Consider the following 22,288-nt stretch of genomic DNA (forward strand, 5'->3'; position numbering starts at 1 on the left):
CAAGGCTCCCCTCCTTCCTTCTCCTTTCCAGCTGGGAAAAAAAATTCTCTGGGGTGTCTTTGAGGTCGATGTTTTCCAATTCCAACTCAGGAGAATCCTGCGATCTCTCAGATGGTAACATATGATTGTTTCTACTTGGAGAGCATCGCTTGGCTCTAGCAAAACAACTGCTCAGGGGAGCTGGACACCATCCCTGCCACATCAGCTCTTTCAATATATGATGTTCCTGACTAATTCCCCTTGCTCCTCCACATCTTTCTTTTGCTCCCCTACTATGCAAAACAAACAAACAAACAAAAAGTATTAGAAACATATATATATAGTTTTAGTTGTGAATGCCGGTTGTCCAGAGGGTTTTCAGCTTGGTCACTACAGTTGGTGTGCTGAGATTTTTATTTCAGAGGAAGCTTAGATCGCAACAGCTCGCTTCTTTGGGGACCGCCTCCTAATTCTCTTTTGAGCATTAACACGATTAGGTTTCATTTTTAAACAAACGCACGCAGGTGCAGGTGAACGTGCTTTGAGGCAGGGCTACAACCCAGCCCTTCCAGAAAGCAGCAAACCCCCCTTCCAACCTGCCTTCCCCCCCTGTGCCGATATACTCACAGCTTCAGCAGTGCCTCGTGAGCATCGAGTTTTCTCCTATCTCGTTATCAGAAACGTTTTTGCACAGGAGACGAGTTGGCAGCGTGCATCTCTCAGCACCTCTCCAGTGTTATTATACCCCAAACCACAGCTACAGGCACCGACTCCAGTAACCATCGTTTTGGACCAGAGCTGGCAGTAGATTCTGAAACCAACCAGCCTCACAGATCACAGGAGAAAACGCCACAGACAACAGCAATCACGAAGACAGCCCTTCCTTGGATTGCGATGTGCCAAGCCACTTCATTAAGATATGGAAAGCAAAGAAACAGCATCTATACCAACATTGTGCCCCTACAGAAAGCATCCAGCACCAGCAGATAAGCAGGAATGAAGCTTGTCCCTATTGCTTCATTCATTTCATTACCAATTTTTATTATTTTTTGAGCTTCTTTAAATTTGCAACACACTGTAAACACAAGGAAAGGAAGCACACGCGGCTGAGGCAAAGAGCGCAACCCTTCTGACTGTAAACAGGATTTTGCTTTTTCGCCCCTTTCCCCCTCAAAAGGTGGGAAAGTTTGACCTCTTTATTCCCCATCTGCAATGTATTGATCAGGCACCAAAATAAGGAATCTATGAAAAAATATTTGGTGCAAATTAGGTAACAGCAACATGTCCACCACAAGATGAGTAGGGCATCAAACACAACATTTCTTAAGCTAACATGCTCCAGCTGCCATCCATAGAAATAGCTAAAGGACCCCTAACATGTTTCTACGTATTCAAGAGGTATATATATACAATCCCCATGAGATGCAGGATTGACAGGCCAGACTACCACAACTAGTTCCCTTCATGTTCAACACTAAAATCTTCTGCAGCACGGGGTCTCTGAGCCCCGGGAATACCAGCTCCCTTCCACTGGGCCTGTCTCCTGCGTATGTGCAATGTCTCCTACCGCTAGATATGGTACCACCACCTCCTCCTCCTCCTCCTCCTCCTCACTAACATGCCTGTAGACTTTTCCTCTCAATCAAATGGCTCAGAAGGCAAAAATTTTGCTGCAAGGGTTTATGGCCATACGACCTGGTGTAAGGAAAATGGTGTGTCCAGCCAGTCCTTTCAGCTGTCCGAGCCGAGCTGTGTTTCAATGTCCACCCTGCAGATCGGGCACTTCTTGCTGGTGGCCAGCCACTGGTCCACGCACACTTGGTGGAAGAGATGCATACAGGGCAACCGTCTGCAGAGAGAGAAACACCGCATTGTTGGGATGGAGGAGGTCCAGGGGACCAAGAAGGGCCAGAAATCAGCAGTCGGGGCTGCTTCAAATGTGGGGAAGCACCAATGTAGTGACACGAGTGCTGCCCAGGTCCTGCAGCCTCCCCCGCTGATGGCAGGTTGGAGATTGTGTCCTTCTTGGCTAAAAGCCTTTTAGAAAACCCCACATCCTCTTGAGATGAATTTTTCCAATTATTAATTTTCCTGATTGCTGGTTTTTAACCTTTCAGGAGTATTGGGTTATGCTCCAAAGCCTCTGGCTTCTTCATCACTGTGATTTTTTTAGCAGTCAGGTGAGTCCCCACTGCTCCTACGTGGGTGTCTAGTGTGCCGCGGGGGAATGTGGCTGCTTCTCACCTACATCACCTTTGTCATCTCTTCGCTGGCCCTCATGAGCTGGAGGGACCTCGAAACACAAGGACACAGAGTAAGAGGATCAGTAATTCTGGATGGCTTAAGGCAATTAAAGGTCGAGGAGTAGGACCAGGTAGTGCAGCTGCTTCAGCCCCTAGCAATCACCTGTCTCCGTCCTCTGCCCCAAGCAGAGATTTGACCCAGCCAAGAGCCTGGGGACATCTTTGACAGATAACTAGGGTTTTATTATTGGCTCAGGATGGCTCCCTGTGACCGTGAGGGCCGAGTAAACTCACTTATTCTACAATAAACCAGCTCCATCCCAGCCACAAGCCAAACTCCCCTGGACTTCACACTCACACTCCCTTTTGTAGTACTCTGGTCATCTGTCAAGCTCAGACATGGGTGTCACCAAGCTCCAGATGGTTGTCTGAGACCTGGGACTCAACCCACTCTGCCACTTGCCACCTGCCCCATTGTCACCCAATGGCACTGCTTTGAAGCAGGTGATCCAAACCCAGGAGGTACTATAAAAGCTTGGCACTCCTGCTGCTGCAAAGCTCTTCCTTCCTACAGCCCATACCAACATTCATCTAAATGCATTTGGTTCCTCAAGCTCTATGACAACCCAAGTGTGTTTGTCAGGACAAGAGCAGGGATGACCCCACCAGCACAAGGCGGCATTAATCCAAATAAACACAACTCAGGTGGCATAAAGAGGTAAAGGAGCAGATAGAAGGATTGTACCTGACGTCTTCTCCATCTTCGAGCATGGACAGACAGATTGTGCATTTCTCGTCGGTGTCCGACTCCTCTCCATCCTCTTGCTCAGCTTTGCCCTCCTGTGGTCTTCTCTGCAGCCAGGTTAAAGACATAATCTGGTTAGGACTTGACTTTCTGATGCTCTCGTAACTTGGGTAGTTGCACGAAGGCAAATGATAAGAGCTTCATCTATCAGCCAGATCCTTCAGCTTGGGGAAGTCAGCCCAGCCAAAAAAGCCAGTGAGGGGAGAATGCCACCACCATGCTGCTGGTGAGCACGTCTCCTCTGGCTGGTGGCAATGCCTCAAGAAGCAGCCTGTCCTCTGCTGCTCTAACACAGCTCCTCGCCACCTCCTTTATCCTCCTTGAAGTGGGGATGGCCTTCATGGTCTCCTTTGCTGGAGGCTTCTCATGGAGACCCCGAAGCATGTGCGGCCACCACTGCCAGGAAATGCAACCACTGTGCCCCATGCCAGCTTGGCCACCAGCCCAGCTCCGTGTTGCACTGTGGGGCAGTGCTTAGCCTGTCAGCTCTCCCGTTTTCTCTTCCCTTCACACATCCATTCCTGTTAATATCATTTTTCTGGATTCACTGGAGATGTGGTCAGAGATAAGCGCAGCAGGAGTTGACTCACTTACAATCTGGGCAATGCAACACCCCTTACTTACTAATGCCCATCCAGAAATGACCAATATGTGAAATTACTACGCAAACGAGCATTTTCGAGCATTTTTTTTTCCCATTTTCTACCGCTTGCAAAGTGAGGGGAGAACAACATCCCCCACGCCATGGAGCCAGGACTCTCATGGTGGGGCGCACGGGCTGCGCCACTGGCATGCAGAACAGGGTGGGTTTGCATGCAAAGACCCCCTGGTGTGTGCACTTCCTTACCAGGTGCGGGCAGGGGGGAAATCGCACCCGCTGGGTGGGAGAAGGTTGAGACCCTTTTGAAAATTTGGCCCGCAGCTTCCTAGCCTAGAAGTGAGAAACAGCCAGCTGAGCTACACCACCACTCCGGCCTGAGAGCCCCACAAGGTATTAAAGCACCAATGCTGGATTTTACATTCCTTCTCTCTTTCAGGGAATATTTTGATTGATGATGCTGGTTTGCCAACCCCGAGGATTGAGACCCACCAAAGTTATTCCTTCTGTCCTGCTCCATGCCCACAACCCTGGGCCAACAGAGAAGGGCTGTAAGCCGTGCCATGGTTTCGGGGTACTCACCTTCTTGTACTTGTGGGGGAAGGTGAACCTCTCGATGGTGTTCTGGACGGCTCCCCGGCTCACATTGCCCAGCCTGTCCTCCAGCTGCAGCAGCTCCTGTGGTGCAGGAACATCAGCAAAGCACCATCAGCATTGCTGCTAGGGCATGAGGTCCCACCACCCCACTCCACCTGCTGGGGACCAAGGCTTCCTCCTGCCTTTTCCTTGATGGAAATGTCCATCAAAGCCAAATCAGCTGTGCTTTAGTGATAAATCTGAGCCCTGGGTCTTGGGCTAGTATCTAAGGTATCAAGGCAAAGAGCTGGATATCAAATATTTCAGAAATTAGGGTGGAATTTGAGCTCTGTCTGACAGACTGGGAAATCAAATGCTGCAGAACTGGAGCACTTTGTTCACAGACATGAACTGAGCCAGAATGAACCCAACCCAGACCCAGGCACCCTGGAGTAAACCATCTTTTACCAAACCCACTCAATCCCTTCGCCTCACAGTTATTACTGAAATCGCTGCAAGACTCGGTGCAAATGCCACGCCACAAGCCTTACAAGCTTGTGTCAGAGCTCGCACAGATTCTTAGCACTTAAAAATTTAATAAAAATCCTCAAGGCACATACTTCATAGCTCTCTCGCACAGCAGACGTGTGCCTGCTTGAGTTCAGTCCCTGAAGAGCCAGTAGCTGAAGCTGAGGATAAGGGTAACTTCTGATTTCGTGAACAACCTGCGAGAAGTGAGGGACAAAAATAAAGCCATGCGTGCTTGTACATAAAAATCCCTTCTGTACCCTGATTTAAATTTAGTGCTTCAAAACTTCAAAATGAAAGAGCAGATCAACGCCTTCCCCAACAGAAGCCTTTTATTAACTAAAAAATGAGGGTTTATTAAATAGATCTCCTATAAATGATAACTAAGAGCATTCGTTTCTTTTAAGTAAACTATCTGTTACAATAATTCCTGTTGCATCCATAACATTGCATTTCCAAACTCTCAAGACAGATTAGCTTAGAAAGAGATTTTGTTTTATTTATTTTCAAATGGCTAGATTTCTCTGCATCCAAGCTTTGATTTTTTTAAGCCTTGTTGTAGAATGCAGGTGTCAGGGTCTGACTATGGGCATGAGGAAAAAACATTCTCGGTGGATTTCTGAGGATGGTTTAAGGATTAGCAGTGCTCAGCATGGCTCAGCTCCAAACACAGCACCCTGCTAGGGGAAGGGCCAGAAAATTACCCCAGTCAGCCCATCTTCTCGTCAAACAGGTCATGCAAAACCTTTATCGATGTAGAGAGCAATGAAACAAGGACTGATGGTCCTGGGGCTGTGCCTGGGGAAGGGAGTAATCTACTACCAAGGCAGGGAGCATTGGGAGACCATAATTCGTTCCAGTATTAATAATATTATTAGTAATAATTGCTCACGTCCTGCCCAGATTTTGCAGAACAGCTTGTGAGCGTGATGCTGCACTTGATGGACTGAATCTTTCCATAGCAGCTGAGCTTTTCTTCCCTTTCCCTAATCCAGAGTGCAATGATGCAATATTATCTTTTCAGACAGCCCCTCCCACGGCTGGAGGTAAGTGGGATTCACAGAAGACAGGTGATAGAATGATAGCAGCCTTTATTTTGACTGCCTTCTGGCAGACAATGCATAAAACATTTCTCAGTAAAAGTGCTTTCACTTACCATCTGTGTTGAGGATGTGCTTCTGGGAAAATGGTGCATCCGAGGTGTAGCTAAGTAATGCTGATAGGGCTGAGGGACCGGCCGGACCTGGAACTGGGCGTGAGTCAGTCCTGCATCAACACTGAGGTCCCTGTGGGCACAAGGATGGAGATACAGCTTTGACTGCACAGTCTCCCTGTGTGCTGTTGTAGTATCATCTCCACTAATGGGGTTTATAGAATCATAGAATAATTTAGGCTGGAAGGGACCTTCCCGGCTCCCCCAGTGCCCCCCCTGCCATGAGCAGGGACATCTGCACCAGCTCAGGTTGCTCAGAGCCCCGTCCAGCCTGGCCTGGGATGTCTCCAGGGATGGTTCAGCCACCACCTCTCTGCCCAACCTGGGACAGGCTCTCACCACCCTCAGGGCCAACAATTCCTTCCTCATGCCCAGCCTGAATCTCCCCTCCTTTATTTTAAAACCATCACCCCTTGTCCTACTGCAGCAGGCCCTACTAAAAAGTCTGTCCCCATCTTTCTCTCACAGGCCCCTTTTAAGTATAGAAAGGTGCAACAAGGTCTCCCCAGAGAACTCTCTTCTCCAGGCTGAACACCCCAACTCTCTCAGCTGGGGAGAATTAAGGGTTGTTTTTGTGCCAATTAGCATTTGTGTTAGCTGGGATCAGGATCTGCACAGCACTAATTTCAGAGCAAGAGCATTTTGGTGGCTCTGATCGATCCCCAGGCTCAGTAACTCAACCCAGGCAGACCAGGTTCTCCCTGTGCTGCCTTCACTGCACACAATAACATTTTGCCTTGAATATTTTGCACGAATACAGCCAAAGCCTCGGGCACACACCAAAGAGCCATTCTAGGTAGTTTTTTGGGGGCAGCTATGCACCACCCAGCGGGTTTTGATGTGCCTGTGCTCTCCTTGGAGATGTCCCAGGCCAGGCCACAGAAGGACCTAGGGAGACTGCACCTCACCCAAACCCAGCTTTGGGGAACCCCAGAACTGTTTTTTGTGCAGAAAATATAAAGGTTTTAATAGATTTCTGGATAAGACTGCTGTAGGAAATGGTGGCGCTTGACCAGCAGGCCAACGCCAATGAAGCAGGACATCCCCGATGGTCCCACTTGCCTACAGGTAGCCTGGCCTGGGCAAGCAAAGCGGGATCTTCACCCAGACTGAGGCACAGCTTGGTGAGTTTGGATACTTCGTGCCTCCACAAAAACAACCCAGCTTGATCCCAGGACTTGACATGAGCAAGATCCCCGCAAACACCACAGCTCTGTCCAACCCAAGGGTGCAGAAATAAACTGCAAACCCCATCCCCATACCGTGTGGAGGGGATGGGAGGAGACCTAACACAGCATCTCCATCTATAACCCAGTTAGCTGATCTCTTGCCTCTCCAGCTAAAGAGCCTCTCTGCAAACAAGTGCTTTGAACGTCATTCACTTTTTCATCATCACAAGAGCCGGCTGTCTAATGACCATTGTCTGCACATTTGCCAAAGCTAAGCTAATTAGAGCACAAGGGTGACTTCCCATTTCATCCTTGAACTTCTCTTCCCCTGCACAGAGGACAGCAAGAGTCACGGTTTGTTAGGAGCAACCCAGACGTGTCCTCCAACAGCTGTGAAACTACTTTCACCCAACAGCAGCTAAAGGATGTGAGGGGACAGTAAATGCAGAAATCTTTACCTTGAACAGCCTGTGTACCAGGCAGAAGTTCAAACACTTTAGTTCTCCCCAGTAAGTCTCTCCACAGCAAGCTGAAGCAAAGAGAGGGACTATCTTTGTTGGCCCTGTGCTAGCCACGTCCTAGACGGGCAAAACTGGCAGAGGATAAAACACAGCAAGCAACTGGCAGGAACACAACCAGGATGAGAATCCACAGGACTGAGCGTTTCCAGTTCCCGTGTCACGATGTTGGAGATTTATTCAATTGCTGAAGACTGTCTGCAGGTGGATGGAAGATTCAACTGGAAATCAAGAGGCTTTGGGGCCATTCCCAGCCCTGCGATGATGGCCTGATACCTTGACCACTTCATCTCTGCTTTCCCATATTCCCTGTCTACAAAACAGGTGTGATAATCCACAGAGTGCTTTGAGATCAAGGCCTGAAGAGAACTCTCAGAGATGAACAATCATTGTTAATTCGCACAAGTAATTGCAGTAACAGCATTGCTGAACTGTTTGTGCGCTGGTGCATCTAGATCCTTAAAATCAGATACTGAGGCTCCTGAAGTGATGCTGATGTGGGTCTACAGGAGGGCCCAGAGCAGAAAACTGCTTGGAACAGTGTTTTCTCAGGGTTTGTGGGTGAATAAGTAGAGCACATTAGACAAAGAAAAACAAAACTAACCATCAATTTCTAGCCTGTCCTTCATGGACAACTGTACAGCATCTTGATGCCCAGATGTGAGGTCCACAAGCTATGACGCCTATAGGACATGGGCTGCCAACAACCAAAAACTGAAAGATAAGGAGCCAGGTGACAAGTTGGGTGGTTGTCACTAAATGCAGGCGCAGAAGATTACATAAGGAACCAAATGGGAGTTTCTTTCTTCTTCACCAGACAGTTTTAACCAAGGCTGGGCTGTCTGAGATGACTGACCACGTCCAGATCTTCCTTCCATCCCAGTTTCCCACAGTGGTGCCTACCACCTCCCGACTCCAAGCGAGAGCTGCTGCTGCTTGTGCGGTGGCAACACATTAGAGGAAAGTTTTTATGTCTGTCAGTGGGCAAAACTGTACGTGTGCCCCAAGGGGAAGTGAGTCACCCAAATATATACACACAGTATATGATTTCTGTCATCCCCACTCCTTAGGTTTTGTAAGGCTATGGAGCAACATAGAGGGAAAAGGAGGGAGGAGGAGGGGAATAAAAAGCGATGCTTTATCAGATCCTTCTAATGATTATAATTAAGCACTCTGTGCCTAAAGAGAGGCAGAAAGAATGGCTCTACCCAGATGGTAAGTGAAACACTTTGCAAACTGATCTGAACAATGTCATCCTGGCCAAATTTGGCTCACAGTGGTGCCAGTAATGGGAACACCTGAGAAGAAAATGGCAGAAGGATCTGGCCATATTTTAGGTTGTATATTATTACCCCGGAGGAGGGAAAGAAAACCCTGCGTTAAAAGGACTCTCCATTTGCAAGGTTAGATGCTCAGATGTTAGGGAATGCCATAATTAAGATTTCCTGTGACATTTTATTTCGGTCCCCTTGTGCATATACATTGCGATTGTCTCTAATTACATGTTCACATGCTATTTTTTCCAGTCAGTGCACAGAACGGACTTTGCTTAGCTAACAAACAGTAACTCAGAAGCTTGTTTTTATTTTTTTATTTTTCCAAGTAGGGCCCAGTACCTTATGAACTGTGCAAGAGCTCAAATCCTGCTCTGAAAATGAAATGATCCACTCCTTGCTCAGTTTTTCCAGGATATCGAACACTATAGTGGGAGAACGATTAACAGCTATTAATTTATTCATACTACTCTGTGGGGCAGGGCAGCACTGTGCTCCCTGATTTAGACAATAGAAAAAGCTATGGTCACTGGTTTTTGAGAGCCTGGCGGACAGCAGGGACAGCAGGTTCAGGCAGAGACGTTGGTCTACAGGGAAAAAAACCCCGGCTGTGGAGGAAGACTAATGATTGGCTGCACTCTGCATCCATGGATGGAGAGTTATGAGTAATATTGATTACTCAGTGTTATCATATACCTGCATAAAGGCTTTAGCACGCACTCATGGACCTCCCAGAGAGAAGTTTTCCCATTGCACACTCCCCACATTCTATCTGTTGAGCCGAACCCTTAACTGTCATGAAAGCATTGCTCCATGGTGACATTCATCAACCCTCGCAGCCTCCCCAGGACTTTTTAAACACCCTGTTCAAGGGAAATGTGGAAGACTTACCAGTCCGTGCCTTCGGCTAAATACCTAGGCTGGGGCGCCATGGGTTGTGGAGTTTGCAGTTGGTGGCTGAAGTCAAAGCTGGGGTGTAGACGGTGAGGCTGAACGGACATGCGTTCTTGAGCCCGCCTGCGGGGAGGAGACCAGCAAAGGAGTTAGTAACCCAACAGGCACTGCTACATACAGCTCCTGCTCCCAGACCGTGTCCGTAAACCAGTAGAAACCCCAAAGAGTTGGGCTTGTGAACACATGTCCAAGAGAAAAGAGTCCAGGCAAGTGTCAGGGCTAGTGAGAAGAGGAGCTCAGAGTTATGTAATTTACTTGTGGTCACCATGGACATAGTGCAGAGCTCCACTCTACCCCTGTGGCATCCAAATATGCTCAGTTCACAGGAAATGCAATTTGGTGGCAACATGGAGAGAAAAAGAGGAAAGCAAACAACTTCTTCCTTAGCAGTTTCCTGCCATTTGCACTATTTTCTTTTTCTCCACCGTCAGCTCCATAAAGATGAAACGTGTCCCTGCTGCAGCCATTATCCATCATCATAAAGAAGCTGCAGGTTGTCTCGTCTCCCCATGCAGTCCATAAACTTCTGGGGAACCTCATTCATAATGAGATTACTGAGGAGTAACTGAAAGTAGAATTTACTCTCTCTGGCCTTTGCCAGCATTTCTCTGGATGATGGACAGGCCAGGCTGGGATCCAGCTCCTGCCCAAGCTCTGCTGCCTTTGCAGACAGGGAAGGGCAAGTGGTGGAATATACAGGAAGGTTTTTCTAAGGATTTGAGTCTCTTCTTGTCATTTTGCCCATTTGAACTACTCGGGGGATGAGCATGTACTGCTTGATTGGTGTCCACATTTGGAGACACACAAGGTGGATGCACAAGCAGGGTTTGCACTACAAACAGGCTCGTACCCCTTGTTCCTTGCTGAGTCCCTGCTTACCAGTGGGGCCACCACAAAGCAAAGCTATGGGAAAACACTGGAGCAAACAGAGCAGGGAACTGCTAGATAAAGAAGTTTTCATGAAGCCAGAGCTCAGAGGCTTAACTTTTGAAGGCACAACCCAAATTCCCATTACTGGGACCCCATGTCCCACACCTGTGAGTTTTCTGACACTGTCCTCCAATGCAGCTGTGCTTTCAGAAACAGAACGTGGGACTGGGCAAGAGGCTCCTGACCTTTTCCACACCGCAACCCGCTTGCAAATATAACACTGACAGCATTTACCAAAGCAGCTTTTGCGTGGAATTGCACTCTGTGTTTTTATTTGAATTCAGCTTATGACTAAGAGATATAAACACTTGTATCATCAGTGCCTCAGCCTCGCACATACTTGCTACCCAGTTATTAACTAATCACTAAATCCACCTAAAATCCAGCTTATGCAAAACAAAACAAGGATGAGAAGAACACGCAATTTTCAGACAGAAAAGGTATGGAAAGAAAGTGTTTCTGTCTATAGCATTCTTTCCAAATGAAGCACTATCGCAAAGACTCATCCTGTGATTCTTGATCCATAGGTACAACCCACAAATAGCTTCCATATGTTTCCAAAAAAAGCACTCCTCTCCTACATGCTATCTAAACCCCTCTCTCAAGAAACACAATCAGGACAAAGCCAGGCATCCATTTCCACCTCTGCTGAGCTACAGTAATTCTCTCTGCAGTCAACAGCCCAGGCTGAATTTAGGCTGCTTTCCATGACTGAAGGTGCTGCAGGCCAATGGTGCCATTTACTCTTAAATCTGGGAAGCCTACTTAGACCCAGAGGAGAAAGCTCTTCATGTGCAAAACCTGATGGGACAGGGGAATACCATCTCTTACGTGGTTTTGAAACAGCAGCTACAAGGAGGTACCTCCTGCATGTAGCCTATTGCTCTCTCTGCCATGCAGGACAGGTTCACTGCAACACCAAGGTGTTACCATCGTGATTCTCCTACAGGTGAGACATGTTAGATGAGCATGGTATGGATCCCTATGGGAAAGACACACCTTCTGGTGGCTGAATTTTGGAGGCACACACATGAACTTGTGAAGAAAACACCCAACGTCACCAGCACAATCTGCCGGGGCTTTGCAAGGACCCGGTTGGCTTAAGTGAAGCTGATATCTCCTCAGCATCCTCCAGGAAGAGTGAGACCCACCCCTCCTTACCTGGGATGGGGCATGAGCCGGCGGTGCTGTGCCTCGAGGAGCTGCTGCTGGAGGAGGTATTGCTGGTGAAGCGCCTGAGGTAGGAAGGAGGGTCCGGCCACGTCCTGGAAGGGCAGGGCTGGCACTGGTGCCAGGGGCTGGTGCAGGGGACCGCTGTGCTGGTGCGTGGGGGCCATGTGGGGGGTCAGCCCCGGCTGGGGCTGCACCGCGTGGGGCAGGGTGAAGTCGGTGGAGAGCTGAGGCTGGGGACCCAGGTGGAAATGCCGGCAGGAGGTAGCATGGGGATGCTGAGACCTTTGAAAAGGAGCACCTGGAAAAGAAGAGCACGGCTGTCACGGGGGACAGCAGCGGCCGGGACACCCCAGCACGGTGGTTGCCCATCCAGGGCGAGAATTGAGCAAATGGTTATTTATCTCCTCTGCCAAAAGGGTTAAAAAAAGAGAACAGGTCAGTTAATGTTGATTACATGGAAAAACGTTGATTTTGACTAATAGCTTTTCTGCTCAAAAAAAACATTGGAACCAAAGCACCAATTTGTGTTCAAAGTAACTTTTTGGCTACAAACTGAAGTGTATGCTGATGAAAACTGCTTTGGCTTGCTTCGGTTTGCCTGTCTTAAAGCAAAAGGGAACAAAAATTTTAATAGGGCCTGTTATTATAGGACAAGGGTAGTGGTTGTAAACTAAAAGAGGGGAGATTCAGATCAGATGTAAGGAAGAAATGTTTTTATGCTGAGGTTGGTAAGAGCCTGTCCCAGGTTGGCCAGAGAGGTGGTGGATGAACCATCCCTGGAGACATCCCAGGCCAGGCTGGACGGGGCTCTGAGCAACCTGAGCTGGTGCAGATGTCCCTGCTCATGGCAGGGGGGTCACTGGGGGAGCTGGGAAGGTCCCTTCCAACGCAAACAATCTTGTGATTCTGTGAAAAAGCCTCAGCATTTTAGAAAAGGGAAAAAGAAAATCTTTTTTTCTAAAATACATTTTCATGTGTTATGAGCTTACCAAAGCTATCAAAGCTTGCTGACTTTCCATGCAATTCAAAGTACTTGTTTGCCTGTCTGAAAATGTCTCATAGGCAAGGAAATAATCTCTGCTCTAAGAATCTGTCTCTCGCTGACTGCAGAGTGCGAATGAGAGCCGGGATTAAGACTGAGCGTCTTTGCTGAGACCCTTCAACAGCCCATCCTCGTGAGCTGCATGCAGGGAGAGATCGGCTGTGGGAAACACAGCACGGACTGCTATGAGACCAGCCAGGGAACTGATGGGAACAAGGAAGAAATGAGGTGTGAAAGATATCTGTAGCAGCGGCTGTTTGCGAAACATCTGGCACTGGCTCGTGCCTCCCTCATGGTCCTTGCTTGGATGGGCCCTTGGCCCAATCCAGCACGTTAATTCCTACATCCCTGGGGCATTTACAGGCATCACGGCAAAACTTTTGGCTCTTAAACAGGGGGCTACTCATAGGTAAAGGATAAGACTTGAACGAGGCTATTAGAGATGCTTCTTTGCCAAGGATCAGCACCAGGGTAGGACAATCTATCCTTTTGTGTAGTTTTCTGAACACCTCGTCTTCCTAAAAACTCCTTTTTTCTTTTTTTTATCCAGGAACACCAGCACCAAAAGACACTGAGTGTCATCCCAAGACACAGACCAGATGTGTCCACGGTGTCTTCTTCACCCAGATCGCTCCCCTCTGCTGCCAGGCAGGGCCAGGCCATCGCAGCAGCTCAGGGAGCCCCAAGCTCTTTCTGTTCGTGTCCATATGGAAACAGGAGATACACACAGAAAGTCAGATGCCAGCTAGAGAAATAACGGGATGGTATCTAACAGAAAAGAATGGTTTGCAAAACTGTGCATAAATAACTACACACAGCATCTCTTAAATACAAACCAATTCTGCACAGTGCCCCTCTGAGACAAGCGATAGGTAACAAATGCATGTGCCACCAGCATCAGAACTTCTTAAGGTGATAATTTCTCATGCTGTCAGACAACGGCATGATTCAGCTACTCTGTTAATTAAAACCAGTGGAGATGGGATCAGACCCACTGCTTCCCAACGATGCACCTGGAAATTGGGATCCATGAGCCATCCTTGTAGGCCATCACCCAGTACTGTAGGTTCTCTTTGCTGCTGTCAGCTTGGCCCCAATTCATCGTAGCCCAGTGATAAGCAAAGTCTGAGTAATGAAATGGGGATCTTGTGCTGCCTCGGCCCATGGTTCAAGCTGAACAACACTGCAATCATGGGTGGATAATAGAATCATTTTGGTTGGAAGAGACTCTCCAGATCATTGAGTCCAACCGTTAACCCACGCCCGGCACTGCCCCATGTCCCTGAGAACCTCATCTCTGTGTCTGTTCAACCCCTCCAGGGGTGGTGACTCCACCACTGCCCTGGGCAGCCTGTTCCAATGCCCCACAGCCCTTTGGGGAAGAAATTGTTCCCAAATCCAACCTCAACCTCCCCTGGCGCAACTTGAGGCCGTTTCTTTGTGTCCCTGTCTCCCCTCAGCTCCTGTTCTCCAGCTGAACCCCCAGCTCCCTCAGCCGCTCCCATCACCCTTGTGCTCCAGCCCCTTCCCCAGCTCCGTTCCCTTCTCTCAACTCGCTCCAGCACCTCAAGGCCTTTCTTGGCGTGAGGGGCCCAAACTGCCCCCAGGATTCGCGGTTCGGCCTCCCCAGTGCCCAGCACAGGACGGTCACTGCCCTGGGCCTGCTGGCCACACCAGTGCTGGTACCAGCCGGGATGCTGGTGGCCTCTTGGCCACCTGGGCACACGCTGGCTCATGTTCAGCTTCCGTCAACCAACACTCCCAGGTTCTCCTAACACCCCCGGCCTCCTGACTCCTGTGTTTGCTGGATACTTGCAGAGTGGCTTACGGTGAATTGCTCAACCTTTAATGGCCATGGGTTCTCCCAATGGAAAACAGCTACAGCACGTCACGGGTGAGCCATTTTACACCTCCAGGTCTTCAAGGCACCTGAAGACAAGGTGCTAGAGCAGGTTAAACTGCTAATCCCTCTGCTCATCCAAACACACCAACCTGTGCCATCAGGTAGCTGTTTAGATGTATTTCAGGAAAAAAAAAGGCTTAGAAGGACACAAGTCAATGAAGCTTAGTGATATGACCCTACATTTACTGGGACAAATCTTGTAGCACCTAAGTAAAGCAGAAAAAGCCAGTCTGCAATCCTCTGCACCTCTCTCATCTCCCGATGCCTGGTGCAAGCCTTGCCAAGGATTTCCAGCCTTTTGCTGTATCTTGGGAGGCCTTGGTCTGACTTAGCAAAACATATGCAGGACCTTTGGTGCCAGAACCATGATGAACTAGAGAGCACAGGGTGAGTACATCATCATGTCAGAGATTTTGACTTGAATTTTTCCTCCCAAACCAAGACAACCCTTGTGAGGAACTTGGTCTTACACTTCCCTGCAGTCCAGAAAGTGAAAACTTTATCTCTGATATCTGGGCAGGAAGGCATGTGCAGAGCAAACATAACCTAAATTAAAGGCCTAACCCATTTTGTTTTGGTATGTAGAGTTCATTTGTCTTATTTTGAGGCACTAGTCCATTAAAACAAGCATGATTTTGGGGTTTTTTTCTGGTACCTACTGTTGCAATGATGCATTTCCCTCCACAGAAAAAATACTATCAAAATATGACTGAGACCTTATGATTAAATAAAACCCATCAATTTATCTTAACATAATTCACTATCATGTGTTGTAATTGTTCGTTCCCTACAACTAATCCAATTGCTGATGAGGATTTTAACAGCAAAATGAAGACTTTGGGGAATACTTCAGCAAATCTATGCTTATTAGCAGTCATCAAATCATACAGCTGGCATAGCCAAAGCAGCTTGCAAAGAGAAGAGTCAGTCCTTGCCAAGGATGGTATTGGTGGACCCCAGAAAGCCCTGGCAAAAAAAAAAAGAAAAGAAAAGAAAAGAAAAGAAAAGAAAAGAAAAGAAAAGAAAAGAAAAGAAAAGAAAAGAAAAGAAAAGAAAAGAAAAGAAAAGAAAAGAAAAGAAAAGAAAAGAAAAGAAAAGAAAAGAAAAGAAAAGAAAAGAAAAGAAAAGAAAAGAAAAAGAAAAGAAAAGAAAAGAAAAGAAAAGAAAAGAAAAGAAAAGAAAAGAAAAGAAAAGAAAAGAAAAGAAAAGAAAAGAAAAGAAAAGAAAAGAAAAGAAAAGAAAGAAAGAAAAGATGACAGTGCACAGCAGAATATTTCATCTCTGAGTTATACATTTCCAAGTTTACCCTCTTCCATTCGTTGTATCTGTTGTCATCACTTAAAAGAATTAATCCTGTCTGCAATAGCTAATCTAAAGATATATAAAGCCTTTCAGTTTTAAGTCAGTCTGCTCACATAACAAAGGTAAGAGTGACTTGCAAAACACCTAATCACAAACTACAGACAATACTGACCTATTTTGAGGCCTACACAATTAGTTGAGTCTTGCTTTAATACATATCTCAAGACTGTTGGATAGAGTGTCCTTTAGCTGAACGTTTCTCATTCTACACTAAAAGGATTATGTAATGCAATATGGAAATGTCTAACCAATTGGCTTTTTAGGGTGTGAATGTAGTTATAAGATTTTTGTATATAATGTCTTTTACTTTTCTTGCTGGCATACTGGCTTTATTCCAGCATCCAGATTTGCGCAACTCTGCAAATGAATTTCTCATCTCAGTGAGCTAAATTCGGCTAAATTTATATGCACACAGGGTAAAGAACCCTGTTTTGGGACAACAAGCAGTGCCCATAAAATGCTTTGAGGAAATTTGATTCATTGATTTAATCTGCTTTTTGCCTGGATGGTAACGTCTACCACAGCAAGGAGCAACCCATGACTAAAAGTGAGTCCAGATACCCCACTCCAGCTTTTCTTTTTATGCCCCAGAACAAGGCCAGGGCTGACATTTTCATTAACTGAACTTTGAGGACATTTCTGCAGCAAAGACAATGAGGTTGGAAAATGTGCCTATCAAAGCTGATAACTGCATCCTCCATGAGCCACGTTCCCACCCAACTGCCCCAGTGGTGGAAGGCAACATTGCTCTGGGATTGGCAAGGCAGGGACCATCTCCTTACTCAATGGGCTCCAGAGTTTTGGTCCTCATCCTATTGCGGGATTACATCCTCCTCCAATTGGGATATTTTGATTTTGCAGGAAGAGGTGTCAGCCGAATCCTGGATGGTTTTTAATGGCCTATCCCAAAGGCACCTAACAGGTTCATCAGCTTCAGTGGGCTTTTCTGGAAACGCTTTGCTCCTCCAGAGCAATGAAGTCCTCACCAGCCCCGACAGGCTTTTGACCTGAGGCCATCCTGGAACCAGGTGTCCCCATGTCCAGCCTGCCGCTCAGGAGAAGGTCCACCCCGCTGCATGAGGCTCATTGATGTGCTCCTCCTGGTGACACAAGTAGCTCCAGCTGCTCATACCTGGAGCTGCAGAGGACCGATTTCTCCGGGCTCACCGTCAGGCTGCCCACCAGCCAGAAATTCTTCTTTCCTTGTCCTCTTGCTTCTGCCTTTCATTTAGATGCTGTTGCTGTGGCAGATGATGACAGCACAGAGAAACATCAGATCAGCAGCTCTGAGAAGAGCAATGCGTCACTTCTGTGTCAGCAAAGCAGACAACCTACTCCTGTTTTGTGCAGTCTCCCATTAACTGTTTGAGGCCAAATGTCGTTGACCTCAGAGACTTCTGTCTCAATGAAAACGTCTAAACTGAGTTATTTCTCAGCAGAGCAGGCGTGTATTTTCCGCCCTTTGTCTTTCCTCCCCCTCTCCATATTTAGTTCCTCAATCTCTTCTGTTGACCATATATATTTGCAAGGTCTTCTGTCTTTCTCAGCCTGCCCACCCACCCAGACTCCCAGCTTGGACAAGCGTCATTACCTTACATTGACCCTGGCCTCAGCTGAGCCAGAAAAGCAGCTAATGGCTGAGACTGGCTAATCCAACTCTAAAAAGTGCCATGCAAAATTCTAAAGCCTACAACATGGATGCAAAGATGGTATCTGTTGGAGATGTAAAACGGGTCTTGGGTAAGCTCCCTGCAAGGTGGTAAAGAGGAGTTACGTGGTTCTCTGACATGTTTGGGGCCAAGTCTGCCCCAAAAGAGGCTACAGAACGGCGTGGTGGTGTAGGACCATGTTGTCATGGATGTCCCATCCACCTATGTGTCTGGGTGAGCACCAGCAACACCTTCTGGACTCACGTGATGCTCTGATAGCCTGCATCCACTGCATCCACTGCATCCACTGCATCCACTGCATCCACTGCATCCACTGCCCCTCGGCTTTTTCCATCACATCCTAAAGTCAAGCACAGCACCATGAATCACAGAACCATTTTGGTTGGAAGACGCCCTCAAGATCATTGAGTCCAACCATAATCTAACACTGGCACTACGCCATGTCCCTGAGAACCTCATCTCCGCATCTGTCCAACCCCTCCAGGGATGGTGACTCCACCACTGCCCTGGGCAGCCTGTTCCAATGCCCGACAGCCCTTTGGGGAAGAAATTTTCCCTAATATATGATCTAAACCTCCCCACAGAGCTGGGTCTGCTGTCTTCCCCACAGCCACACAGCTCGGCAATGCCATGGACCCATCTCCCTACCTGCACCGTGGAGAGGATCTTCAGCTAAGAAGCTTTCAGGGAAGATCACTTAACAGCTACTTAGGAAGCGACAAAAACACTTAGCTGGAAGATGGAGTTACAGGCTGCAGTCTTATACCAAGCAGGCAAAAATTTGTTTTTCACAAAGCCGATGGATGATGCAGCCATGTGGATAACAGCTGAACCTCTTTGCTCATCACCGCGCTGTTTCCACCCAGTATCTGAATGTCGTGGAAGCCCACGGGGAAACTCATCACATCCTCCTCACTACCACTTTCTGAATTCCATGACCTTTTTTTATTTTTCTCAGTTCTACAGTTATATTTATTGTTTCTAATCATTATCTGAAGCAGACTGGACATTTTTTTCATTAAAATAGGTGCTCCTAATTCCTTTTGCCCCTCAGTGAATTCTGTAAATGACAAGTCAATATATTTTTCCAGGTAGGTATATGACATTAAATCACAGAAATGTACTGGTCTGATTCTGGGTATTTCTGTCACCAAGGATTTTCGTTTAGCATCAGTCAGGATTTGACTATGCATATGCACACGCTAATTTATCCATCCACCAATATTTCACCCAGAAAGGCTCAAGGGACCCCTGTGCACATTAAACACTGACCCATCTCGGAGATGCAAAGCCCCTGGGTAAACCTTGCAGAGAGACAAGGGATGCTACGAGCTTTATGAAAAGGAAAAACCCAGAAAGCAGGACAATTTTACTTCCACCTCCTTTCCCCGTGGCAGCAATATTTTGGAAGCAGTCGCGCTGCTGGTGAGGGACACGGGATCAGGCTCATCGCTGGGGACGGGTATCTCGAGCAGACAGCTGCAGCCCAGGGAGCGCAGCCGCCTTCAAAAGGAAAACAAAATCTATCTGATGCCGTTAAGCTGCCTGCGATGCATGTGAATTTCTCCCCTGGGTAAGGCAACCTGGCCGGCTTGTCGAGGCATCCACGGTCTGCGTGTTGGGGCTGGGGCTGGGAAGGGAGGACGGGGCTATTTATACATCTCCATCCCACTGCCGGGGAGGGGGAGACGGCTCCTGGGCAGCCCTGGCTTCACTCGCTGACAGGTTTTTGCAGCCGCGGAAGATCTGCCCGTCGCCATCGGCCGAGCCGGGGGATGGAGCCGCAACATCTTGGCCATTTCACCCTGATTAGAGCCCCCACGACCCCTCCTCCTGCCCGGGGGTGGGAAACGGATGAGGACAGGCTGAGAGAGTTGGGGGGTTCAGCTGGAGAAGAGAAGCTCCGGGGAGACCTTATTGCAGAATTTTAGTGCTTAAAAGGGGCCGATGAGAAAGATGGGGACAGACTTTTGAGCAGGGCTTGTTGTGATAAGACAAGGGGTGATGGTTTTAAACTAAAGGAGGGAGATTCAGGCTGGACATGAGGAAGAAATTGTCACCCCTGAGGGTGGTGAGAGCCTGTCCCAGGTTGGCCAGAGAGGTGGTGGCTGAACCATCCCTGGAGACATCCCAGGCCAGGCTGGACGGGGCTCTGAGCAACCTGAGCTGGTGCAGATGTCCCTGCTCATGGCAGGGGGGGCACTGGGGGAGCTTTGAAGATCCCCTTCCAACCCAAATTATTCTATGATTCTATAAACCCCATAAACCAGAGCCACCCAAGGTGCCTCTCCTGCTTATTTCCCTGGACATGCATTAAAATTCCCCTTGGAGACAGCAATGTGGTGGGAAGTTTGCGTCGTTCCCGATGGTATATGGCAAGTAAAGTCTAAAATCATGGGAGCAGCTCCAGCTTCAAGTGGCACACCCAGAAACACACGGCATTTACAAACAAGCTGTCAGCCACATGTTAATCCTTTGCAAATTATTTCTGAATATACCCATATTAAGTGCACTAAATTGACTTGTTAACAAGAAATGAGGGGTGACAATGCATCTGAAAATAAAAAAAAAAAAAAAAAAATCACCCACAGACCAAATCCAAGTATATTTAGATGCATAAAAATTTAGCAATCTTGCAAAGAGGGAGATATTGTGCTGCCTCCTTCCAGTTACAGGACAGTAAACTGCAGGGCAAGGAAATCAGGTGGGGAGGATGGAAGAGGAAGAGGAAAGAATCTGAGAGAAAATTTATCAGAGGAAAAGGAATCTTGTCTCACTTTCACCACCATCACCAACAGCTTTCTCATTTCATTTAACAAACGGCAAGAACCAGGCCAAAAATAGTAGGCAGGCAGCTCAAGTCCAGCCCAGGCTGCAGCCTATGGACCCACACATCTCATGTCGTGCAACGGGTAGTAGAACCAGCACCAGCTCATCGTCCCGAAAAACACATGAACACAGATCTCAGAGACTGCAGATTGTCTTTGCCTGCTTGTGTGATCCCCATTCAACATCGAGTTGTTCAGCCCGGAGAACAGGAGCTGAGGGGAGACCTTCTGATCTCTGACCTGCCTGAAAGGAGCTTGGAGCCAGGGGGGGTCGGGCTCTGCTCCCCAGGAACAAGCGCCAGGACCAGAGGAAACAGCCTCAAGTTGCTCCAGGGGAGGTTGAGGTTGGATCTTGGGAACAATTTCTTCCCCAAAGGGCTGTGGGGCATTGGAACAGGCTGCCCAGGGCAGTGGTGGAGTCACCATCCCTGGAGGGGTTGGGCAGACGGAGATGAGGTTCTCAGGGACATGGGGTAGTGCCAGGGGTGGGTTAACAGCTGGACTCAATGATCTTGAGGGTCTCTTCCAACCAAATAGATTCTATGATTTTATCCTCTCACCCTAATGAAGTCTCTCATTAACTGCTGTGCGACTTGAGCTGGTGTGGCTGGGGCACGGGCTCCTACACACACTCATGGTCCCTGACACTGAGCAGAGCATCTTCTGTCCTGCACACCACAGGGGGAAACCACATACGGCCCTGATGTACCCCAAAAAAAGGCTGAGCTGGGAACATACCCAAAAAAAGACTGAGCTGGGACTCCTTCCAGAGCCCAGACTCAGCATTCAGAGAAAAAAATATTACACTTACAACTGGCAATAACCAGCGTTTACCAGCATATTTCCATCAGGGGTGGAGTGATGCTGAGCAGTGGGGATAGGAAGCAGTGAGAACTGGTGATGGGACACAGCCAGGCAGCCTGGACCCATGACAGGAGAGACACAGGCTGTTTATACAGTGCTGGCTGGGGTTTTTTTTCCTGCAAACCTTTTCCACTAGCTTTGGGAGGAAAAAAAAAAAAAAAAAAAAATTTTGTTGAAGATGATGTTTCACAGGAATGTGTTGAATTCAGCAATATTTTCCGAGGAGGAAGGAGAAACACTTTGGCGGCGTTACTACACTTAAATCCATCCTTTTGCTTTTGTACTTCCCACTATGTTTTAATTATAGCTTCATGCTCATGTACGGCATTCAAGGGTGTATTCATGACTTTTGGATTATCACACCAAAAAAAAAAAAAAAAAAAGAAGAAGAAAAAGCCAGACCACGCTGAAAGAAAATGTTTCCTCAGATTTAATGTTCCCAATTTCACTCCTCCCCCCACAGGCTCTCGTGTGCCTGGAGGGATGGGTGGCCCCGCCAGCCTAATGTGCTGTTTGCCACCCAGCCCAGCTCTTCCTCCCCAAAACATCCCGTTTCTCACAGTTCTGGGACCAGCTCCATGTGCCTGCCAGGAAAAGGCACTGGAGAAAACACTGCTTTGGGGGCATTGCAAAAACCCTCTGCTATTATTTTTCATTTC

At 47.8% G+C, this 22,288-nt stretch overlaps 1 protein-coding gene across 1 annotated transcript in view; it reads right to left on the bottom strand.

Annotated features, from left to right (window-relative positions):
- Positions 1-1,654: 1,654 nt before the first annotated feature.
- The window catches only part of ARK2C (arkadia (RNF111) C-terminal like ring finger ubiquitin ligase 2C), a 47,524-nt gene continuing 26,890 nt past the window's right edge, over positions 1,655-22,288 (bottom strand). The window contains exons 2-8 of the mRNA XM_065657267.1: positions 11,949-12,258; positions 9,795-9,920; positions 5,886-6,015; positions 4,822-4,926; positions 4,208-4,303; positions 2,968-3,074; positions 1,655-1,828 (exon numbers count right to left, since the gene is read on the bottom strand). Of these exons, the coding sequence (XP_065513339.1) occupies positions 1,711-1,828; positions 2,968-3,074; positions 4,208-4,303; positions 4,822-4,926; positions 5,886-6,015; positions 9,795-9,920; positions 11,949-12,258 (992 nt within the window). The 3' untranslated portion in view covers positions 1,655-1,710. The remainder of the gene's footprint in view (positions 1,829-2,967; positions 3,075-4,207; positions 4,304-4,821; positions 4,927-5,885; positions 6,016-9,794; positions 9,921-11,948; positions 12,259-22,288) is intronic.

This window comes from Caloenas nicobarica, chromosome Z (genome assembly GCF_036013445.1).
Source record: "Caloenas nicobarica isolate bCalNic1 chromosome Z, bCalNic1.hap1, whole genome shotgun sequence".
Taxonomy (NCBI): Eukaryota; Metazoa; Chordata; class Aves; order Columbiformes; family Columbidae; genus Caloenas; species Caloenas nicobarica.